We start from the raw sequence: 10,249 nt of genomic DNA on the forward strand, positions 1-10,249 counted from the left end.
ACACCTCCAGGACCCTGAGGCAAGAAGGAATGCTTGAGGCTCACCCCTTACTGTGTGTAATTTGTATTAAGTGTTGTATTAAGTGTTGTCTTGTTTGTCTCGTTTGCTTAGTGCCATTTCATCATTGTGTGGAAGTTTTAATTTTCACCTGTCAGGGGACTGCAAATAAAAATTTGCCTTAGCCTAACTCTGGTACAATTCGTCAAATAGTAGCATTTATGTATTTTATATGTTATACAGAGTCCATTACTAAATAAATAAATAGGTCTTTTCACAGCAGATATAACATGTCATAGCAAGAAAAGCACAGGTAATAATAATAATAACATTATTGATGGCAGCATTTAATTTAAGACTTTCCTGTTGGCATGGCTGCCCGACAGTCCTGAATGAAATATGGTCACTCATTCATGTCATTAGTTGCACCTGTGCTTTCTAGTTTTACAGGTCCAAGAGTCTATGTGAAAAAAGGTTTATTCCTCTAGGGAGAATTATTTTAGAGATCAGGGCCGGCTCTGCTTTTGTCTGCCTCTAAAAAACGTCCTGTGGCTGAAATCGATAAATGATCACCTAGCCAGAATACTGCAGCTGACAATAAAACAACACCCTCCAGTTGAAAAGCTGATTTTGGATTTTTGTTAAATATCTATGAGCGCATGATGTGACATAATATTGCGTAAATGTTATCAGACAGCTTCCCTTTTCCCAAACTGCTGGGATACAGTTGGTTACAGTCTCAGCCCGAGCAGCTTAGAGCCAAACTTAGGAACCTATTTTTTGGGAGCACAATGTGCAGGTGTGCAGCCAACAGTGAAAGAAGGTCTGTGTGTACTACTTTGTCCTGAGCTTTGCAGTTCTGCCCACTGATCTGACAGGTAAAGTGGGTTACTGCAGCAGAACAGAGGCTCTCCTGAAAAGTTTCCTCTGCAACAAATTGGCTCCTTCTTCTCCACCTAAACTAATTCTCTTTATGAGTCATCTGTATCAGATCTAAGTTTATCAGAGGAAATGGTAGCGAAGATGAGGTCTGTGGTTTGACACCAACAGCTTTGAAGAAGACACTTATGTAAGTTTTCTTATCACCTTCACTCTCCTTAAGTTATCTTAACACTGTGTTTATATTTACATGCTTAGGGACTACAGATGGAAAGCTACCAGCTAAATCTGGTACGGTACTAATTTCTCACATTTCTGTTGTTTTGATGTTCTGTTGTGCATTGTCTTGTTTAAAGTTAAATAACTAAATAAACTTAACTAACCTTGATGAAGATCCAGTACCCTGTTGTTATAACAACAGCTTTTACCAATAATTCAGCAAATACCTTAGTAAGCTCCACATGATTTCTATGGATAATCATGTGCAAGATGTGGTTTTCAAAGACAAGAGATTACTAAAGAAACAGTAAGTGTCATTTGAGCATCTCACCTCTGGGTCTTCTGGGAAGATGTTGTCTACCAGGCGCTTGTACCGAGGCCTGAGTGCCCCGCAACAACCACAAACCCCTGAGGAAGACAAGAGAAGGGGAGGGTGGAGAGAGAAAAACAAAGGGAGAGAGAGAGAGATGGTCAATTAGACATATACAGTATAAATAACAGAAATGCAATAAAAACAAAAAGAAACACAGAAAATGTAAACACATCATCTTTTCTCGTCCCTTCTCTGTCGTAGTGCTATTAGTCTGTGTAATGAAAGAACAGCGCAATAATAAGGTATCTCTAAGGTATCAGCTACTTGTTCCAAAGGTAAGGTTAGAGACACTACATTCTGTAGGTAGGACTAAAACAACTATGTCATGATGGTTGTTTTGTTGAATTTCCTACACATTCAATGAACAGAGGGACACAATCAGTCAATAACTTATGATACAGTAATTTTAAGACAGCAACAAATAATGACTTTGCATTAACAAATGAACATACACAGAGGCAGTGGTAAAAAATTACTGATGAAAAGAAGTTAATCATAAATTGTTAAACTGAGCTGTAGCTAATAAAATAATAATGAGTAAGCTAACAACCTGCAATTAACAATATTCCTGTCATTATTATTTTTAAGGCCTTATTTAAGTGGCACACTTAATTAGAAATGTGCACATCATTCATTTTATGAGGGGTGGCTGTGTCTAGCCTCCTGTGACAGATAAGAATAATCAGCCAAAGTGTAGAGAAGTAAGGAATTTACTCGGGAGCTGCTGAATATGGACAGACAAAGCAGACTGAAAGAACTTTATCCATAACTCTAATTGCATCAACACAAAAAGCATCACAAACTTCCACAAGACTCCACAGTCAACAGCTCTGTAAGAACAGAGCTGCCAAATGTTGACCACCATTATCAGTACTGGAATAATGCCATCATTCAAACCACTAAGTCCAAGATTAAAAACATTAAGATATGTTCATGTTTATGGAGCTTCTGGGAAACGAAAGCTTAGTCTGCACCTCCACAGTTTGTCCCTGCACTGTTGTACAATAACAGCCTTTATCCCCCTTTAATAACCCATGCGAAGTGAAGGTAATCATTTGAAAAGACATTTGAAGGAGGCCAGATATGGAAAGAATGTGGTCACAAGACAATCACAGTCACAACAATGCCACTCAGATAACAATACACACACAAACACAAAGGCACAGACATACACACTCTGTCTCTCTTTCTCTTTGAACAACCAAGACAGCCTTGGAGAGAAAAGTGCAACACACTGAAGAGTGATTTTTCTGACTTTGCACTGAGGAGAAAGCAAGCTAGGCAGCTTGCTTCTGATTGGCTGAGGGAATTCAGCAGTGGTGAGTCATAAGGGGACACTGGGAGAACGAAGAAAAAAAGCGATAACCTAAAAAAAAAAAGCAAATGAATCTTTTAACCCTTCACACAGTTCTCCATAACATTTCTTCTATACATATGGGCATATGAGTTTAGGTGTGACAAACAGTAATCAGCAAAAAGTGGGTCATTTTGCTGTCAGCAGTTCAGTCGGGTTTCATGAATGATATGAGTTTGACACCTCAAACAGAGACAGGAAAAATGTAGTGTGCGCTAAACAAAAGTAAAACAACCTGCAAAGAAACAGCTTTTCTCTTATCCTTCCTTCCTCCCTCACTCCCAACGTCATTTTCCTTCCTACTATTCTCCCAAAGAAAATCGTTTAATTATTCATTATTTTAGTTTGCTCTTACACAGATTGAAGCCTTATTCACTGATGTGGCACTAAAACTTGAACTAAAACTCTGAGAGCATACTGACCAGACATTAACAAGATTACCAGCCATCCCTGTCTCACAACACACTGTATCCAATACACAGTATATTCTTCCTTACAGTAACTCATGACACCAAGACAATACATTTAATCTTTTTATGCACCTTAAATGTATAAAACTTCTTTAACCAGCATGGCCAGCAACAAGCTTTGTGCCTGAACGCACTGTTCAACACACACTATGAGACACTCTGCCTCCTACAGAGACTAGATTATTCAAATCAGCTGTCAATTTGTGTTAAATGTCGCAAAAAATTACAAGATTATATCCTCTATATGAAATGGACCAACTGTGCACATTTCACACAGATGATGGAGGTAATCAGCAGCCACGTGCCTGACTCACCAATGTCCATAGACATGCTGACCCTGCAATAACACCACTGAGCAAGACAAGCAACAACCAAGTTTCTAGTGCAATATAGTTGATCTCCCAGTGATACAGAACTATAATAAATAGCAAACAAAAACACGGGCCATTTGAAATAATGGAAACCTGAAGAACCACCACACACACGCAACCAAAAAACATGAGGCTATGAAAGCAATAACATTTCCTCTTCTGGGTTATGTCCGTTCCATTCATTAGCCTTGTGGTATGTTATCAGTGACCTACACCTGGGAAGAGGAGAGTCAATGCAGGCAGGAAAAGCCTTTTAATAGAATACAAGGCATCTTTACAGTCTTAATAACTTAAAGGCCTCCTTTTTTCTCTCTTTTTCTGTCTGCTCTCTAAAAGTTCTGCTGAACTCCGCAGCAGGAGCATGGCTGGTGGTCAGGCTTATCTCTGAGAGCTGTGTCTATTCATAGCAGTGCTACTCTCTCCTCCATCACTTCAAACACTAATGAGGCCTCTGCACTGCTCCCCCCCTCTGTCCTTCCTTTCCCCCTTCTACACGCACCCACCCAACCTCCCTCTACCTCCCTCTACCTCCCTCGGTCACCCTTGGTGTACTGAGTGTAGGAGTCGCCACTAAATTAATGGAAATGCAGCAGGTTCCAAGTGTAGAGAGGGAAAGGTGGAGGACAAAGAAAGAGTGAGAGACACAGACAGAGAAAGAGGACAAGATAGAAATGGAGATGGAAGTGTGATGGGGGAGGTGGATTAAATATGACTCACAGATTAGTGCTACTTATTGCATCTTCTCTGTCCAGTACAAATCTGTCCTGTCCTCTCTGTCAGCAGTAGAGGAATGATATTTTTGAGAGGAGCAGAGAGGTAACAAAAGGAAAGTTTTTGTAATGCTATTGGTCCAAAATATGGATGTAGCAAATTACATATTATTTCATACTCCTGTGGTGCACTGCAAGCATGTGCACTTCCACTGCAATTAATTATAATTAAGTCATCTTTGTAATGGCCAATATTTTTTCGTGTGACCTTGAAGTTGCTGTCATTGGTTGCCAGCAGGAAGGCCAACTGCACGACACATCTGAACAACTGGGGGTTTTTTTGTGACAAAAGCCAATTCAGCTCAAAGCAGAAAAGCACTCTCTACATCTCAAAAAACAGTCAGTGTCCTGGTTGACGTCTCACCTGCTGCTCACTGTAACACATAATTCATTCACATTCACATACCCTGCTTCCAGCATGCCACAGTCAATTTGTGTTAAAAAATAATAAGCAGAGCTCTGGTTTTGGTAATGTCGGGTTAGTGTGGAAAATGCTAAGAGAGAGCAACAAGGTGGGTGGACAGGAATTTGGAAGACAGCGGTGAAAAGCGCACACAGCAGGGGATCTCACGACATCCACCCACTCTGCATGGCAAGCTGACAACACATTTAGGGGCTGGACACCGACCTCCTCCGCACTTCGATACACACTTGCACATTAACCCAAACACAAACATGCTCAAACACACTTTGAGCAGAATGAAACTGAGGAACAATTAATTGCTGGTTGTTGGTGGAGAGAACAAGATAATAAAGAGAAGGAGGACATCTCTGCACCCTGATGCACCAAAGTTTGGAACATTGGTCAGTTATATCTGCTTGTTTCACTGACTAGATGCTAAGACACATAACCATGCAGGATGAATTTAAGTGTGCATATGTATACACATGTGAGGGGTCTCCACCCCTGCAATCAACACAACAAGAAGCCAGCCAATCACAATGCTATTTTTATCCCCGTAACAATGGGTTGGTACATTAACAGATTACACTCTCCATTTCCCCCAGGATGTCAGCTTAACGTTTCCACATTAGGGTGAGAGAGAGATAGAGAGAGGAGAGAAAACACTGCATTCTGAAGTGAGAAAAATAGGGGCAAACAAAAAAAATACATAGCTCTGAAAGACATGTTTGTGCATGATAATATTTTTAAAAATCCTCCACACGTGTACATAAACAGTGTCAAGTGTTAACAGGACTACTGCACAGTGAGTTGCACATATCAGCACCGAACACAAATCAAAAAGTTCAACCTCACCACACAATGAAGGTGCATCAGCATCAAAGACAAAAGGACTTTATCTACAGGACTATAATAGTTAAACTAATTACAAACACAAACACACACACACAGAAGGTAGGAGTAAGACAAGTAAGACAAGAAGACAAGTAGCCCAGCAGATCTTGTAGTATCATATCTGCATCTGCTGTCTGCAACTGCTCTGTTGTTCCCCAAAGTCACATGGTTGACAAGACATAATAAATATAGTCCTCATGCCCTGCAAGAATATTAAAATATTAAAGACATTTTGGATCTGTGTGTGTATGTTTGTGTGTGAGAGCGAGAGCGAGAGAGAGAGAGAGAAATGGGGAGACACAACTGTCAACACACATTTAGACCTCACCTTCACCTGGGGTCATGCAGAGCACTGGTGTGCTGGTTTTACAGGGCCCATTCACAAGCACATAGACAAACATACTCAAGAAAACAGCATACACTTTTTGTTACTGTGTAGTAATCCGTTATAAAATGTACATCTATACCTGTGCAAAATACATGACACTTCTCACAATGGTTACAAAGCATCTTACCCTTCAGGGGTGTTATTACATAAGCAAGAGGGGGGAGACAGACCAAGTCCTGCTATTTTTAAATCAGCAAACAAGGAGGGACAAAACATCTTTAAACAGTGGATTCACACGGTGAAATGCAAGCACACAACAGAATCTATAAACACACAGAAAGTACAAAACAAAAGGCAAGGAGAGTGTAGGTAAATAACAAATAATGAGCAAGGCTAATTCAACAGCCAACTAATATGCACACAAGCTCAGTGAGTTTGGGAGAGCTGTGCAGCAGCAGATGAGGAGAGAAGGTGAGCATCTCAGAGAAGAGGCAGATAGCATTTGGGATAAATGTGAATTGTTGTCACTAAGGCATGCCAAGACTGACAGCTATTCAAATTCAGTACATATATAACCACATCAATTTACTCCTTCTTCTCTCTGTCACGAAAAGGCTTATCTATTGAGAATGTATCTTTGGGCTATTGTCACGCATACACATTGTGCACGCACTTTGCAGAGGCATATGTACAGCATACACATTTTTTCAACCATCAATTCATGTACATGTCTGTCAAATTCAAAGCCCACATTCGATCCAGTGTAGGTGGCAGCAAACATGTCTGATATAATGCATCCAACACTCTGATGTACAGAGCCAACTGCCAACAAATCCTCGTGACATAAGGCCAATCCGACACACTATGAGTCACAGTCAAACAGGCACTGAAACTAGGCTATGAGGGTCCCAAGCCCTGAGCCCATTTCCATACAGTAGCTCACCAGTGCAATGCACAGTGATGCCAAATTGAGCTTCATCTTCCAGTGTACAGTATCTGTGTTGGTAATTCATTAGCCTATGAACCAAAGCATTTGTCCATCAATAGTCTGCAAACTCAAAGCAAAGCTGCCTACATCTTTAATTATCACTAATCAATGAACCATATGTCAACACGTCCCAGTAACACCAGAGTGACAGTAAGCAATAACAGTTCACCAAGAGCATGATCTGATGATCTAACAGAAACGTAACCCAAGCTTTAACTTTGAATAACACATATATTGCTTTTCTATTTTCAATTTATTATATGCTACCTAAAATACTGAAGAATCAAAAAAACTTTAAAAGATAGCAAGAAAATTGAACATCTAGACTGTGAGCTCAACAACATCTCACACAGATAACTAACACAGTTAGCTGACTATGCTATAAGTGCAGAGAACCAAATGTCACCACTTCAAATATAACAGAAGGAAACAATGGAAGTAAAGTGTCTATTACCGAAAATAAACATCTTGAAAGCGGTGTCTCCTTTCAAGCTAAAAAAAATCCTCAAAAAAATATGCCAATACTGTTATTTAATAAAGTATCCTCATACGAGACCAAGTTCCCATACTGTGCTTTTAGGAGGTTACACTGCAGTCTATCACAAGAAAGCTAAGAGGAAGCATGTTTGTAGAATGTAGGAAAACTGGCTGAACGCTGGATGTTTCACATAACTCACATGCTTACACAGCCAAGAACGAGCACACAAGTACATATCAGAAGAATGACTGTTGTTCTTACCGTACATCAATCGTGATGTTGGAGTCTCTCACTGCAGATGCTTATTTCCTTAATGCAGCTTCGGCCGCTCTTACAGACACACTGTTGTGCCAAGAGGCACACACACACACACACAGCTCACTCTGGAATAAACGCCTGCACGTGTGCTCTGAGCTAAAAGGCATATGAATGCGCACCGTGATTGGTGCAGAGCCTGGCTCGATGCAATGAATTACACACACTCCCTGCCGAGCAGACACGCACACACACAGACGTATACACACGTGCACAAAAGGGGGCTGACAGGCAACGTCAGACAAAAGCGTGCCGTGATGACCTTGGATTTTCCTGTTTGTCTTCTGCAGCAGCGCTCCTTCTCAAAGGGGTAGTGCAGATTTCACATGCAGGCGCACATACAAACACACCCACCTCACTTCTAATCATTTCTCTCAGTTGCAGAAAAAGAAAAAGAAAAAGGAGGGGAGAGAGAATAAGAGAGAAATGTGCACCGCGGGGATAGAAAGGGAGAAGACCTCCCACCCACGCAATCTCCTTTCTCCCTCTCTCCACCCCCTGCCAGCATCACTGTTTCCCTCCTCTCCGTCATTAATCTTCCCATACCTCCTGCTTTACTTACTTTCAGTTTTTCCTTCTATGCTTATGCAACTTCCTGCTATATTTTCATCCATTTTCCAGGCTACCATCAAAATGCCTATCTGTCGTTCTTTCTTCATTCTTTCAGGGTTGCAAACATTTTTTTTTACTCCATCAGCCACAGTGGCAGGTGAAAACCTCAATTATGCCCATCTTTCAGTTTTTAATCAGTTACCTTTTTAATACCCCAAAAATAGCAGAAAACGTGTGATTATATACCCATGTTTACTGGTATTTGCCTTTTTAAAAAGCTGTACAACTGCAAAACTGAGAAATATTATTCTTTTCAAGATGCCAATGTTTACTCATTCTCTTCCAGGTTGAATTTTCTACAACCATCGTGCAAAAACACCACACTGCTGAGCAACTGGCTCACATCTCTCAGATGGCAGTGCTTCTCACCTGCACAACAATGAATGCACCAGACAAACATAACTTTCAACTCAAGTAATGTATTCGTCTACATTACCACACAGCCATAACTACGACAAAGATAAAACCAGTTATGATGTTCATATAATTGGCTGTAATGCATGAATTTGCAATGACACCAGAAACCTCACAATGCTGCAACATCCTTTTAAAGCATGAACTAGTGCTTGAGATGGATTTCAACCTTTTTGGTTCACAATTTTTCCTTACTACCAACATCAGTTTATCAATAATATGTCATAAATTTTGACCTTCACCACAACAATCAGCTTTTTGGAAATAGTCACGATAGTACCAGCGTATATATTAAAGCTTTATAAAGCTTGATTGTATGATAACAAAAGTGCTCATTGATTATGACTGGTGTGTTACACTTCCCTCAGGACTGCTTCAATGAGTTACAGATTGTGATGAACTGTTCTCATTTGGGTGACTAATAAAAACAGCTTCAGGTCCAAAAGTCTGAGAACACCTTCATATTCATGGGAAAACTGAAGCTGCTGATGTTTACACTGCAGCCTTGTACAGACTGACACAATCATTTCACTGCAGCTTGGGTTTACAGGTTTATAGTGAAGATACTTTCTTAAACTTGGTCAGGAGAATATTATCTTTACACTTACTGCTAATTTGTTCTGATTATTAATTTGGGTTGAATTACAGGTTAACTTTGCCTGAATAACTGGCATCATGGACAATCAATGTGACAATGTTTTCCTTGTTCTTGCACGCCAGCAGTTCTGAACCAATATTTCCTGTAGAGCTACACCACATTTCACAGTGAACCTTTTATTAATGTAAGATTTTATGAATCAGTCAAGATTAAGGCTGAGAGCAATTAAATATGACCCAGACTAAAAATAAATGGGACTTCCCTTTAATTAGTCTACAGCAACCTGTGCTAAATTCCAAACACAGCCAGTGTTCCTTTCAGTGGTGGTCTACGCCAGTGCTCCAGTGCAAGTATCCTCAGCAAACTACTAAATAAGGTCAGCTTCAGCTTAAAACATGACAGGAGGCAGTTCACAGCAAGTCAGAACCAAAATAGTAGTTTCCATTTGCAGCATGACATACTTGTGTCAGACATCATGGAACTGTATGTAGGAAAAGCAACTTTTTAAAAGAAGGAAAGAGCCGGAGAGAGAACAGAGAAGGTGGTGTTATTACTTACCCTTGCCAACGCGATGGTCCAGAAGGCTACGACAGTCCAGTGCCAGCCTCTGAGAGGCCGGGACATCAGGCGCAGGCAAGGGCATGGCAGGCAAACTAACACACAACTGCTCACAAGCACGCAGATACACTCAGAGACACACTACTCCTTTCATAGAGAAAGAAACTCCTAACCAAAGCCAAAATAGACATGTAACTATAAGCAAGAGACGAAGAATCTCTGATTATT

At 40.5% G+C, this 10,249-nt stretch overlaps 1 protein-coding gene across 3 annotated transcripts in view; it reads right to left on the reverse strand.

Annotated features, from left to right (window-relative positions):
- Positions 1–10,249, reverse strand: part of LOC139622102 (protein EFR3 homolog B) — a 30,289-nt gene that overhangs the window by 18,371 nt on the left and 1,669 nt on the right. Inside the window, exons 1-2 of one of the 3 annotated variants that reach the window (XM_071479232.1) lie at positions 7,786–8,341; positions 1,427–1,503 (exon numbers count right to left, since the gene is read on the reverse strand). In XM_071479232.1, the coding sequence (XP_071335333.1) occupies positions 1,427–1,503; positions 7,786–7,792 (84 nt within the window). In that variant the 5' untranslated portion in view covers positions 7,793–8,341. Of the gene's footprint in view, positions 1–1,426; positions 1,504–7,500; positions 7,714–7,785; positions 8,342–10,249 lie in introns of those variants that run through there. The other 2 variants (XM_071479230.1, XM_071479231.1) reach the window with 2 other exon arrangements.

The sequence above is a fragment of the Trachinotus anak genome, unplaced genomic scaffold, assembly GCF_046630095.1.
Source record: "Trachinotus anak isolate AG129_WGS33_773 ecotype Australia unplaced genomic scaffold, CSIRO_AGI_Tana_v1 ptg000005l, whole genome shotgun sequence".
Taxonomy (NCBI): domain Eukaryota; kingdom Metazoa; phylum Chordata; class Actinopteri; order Carangiformes; family Carangidae; genus Trachinotus; species Trachinotus anak.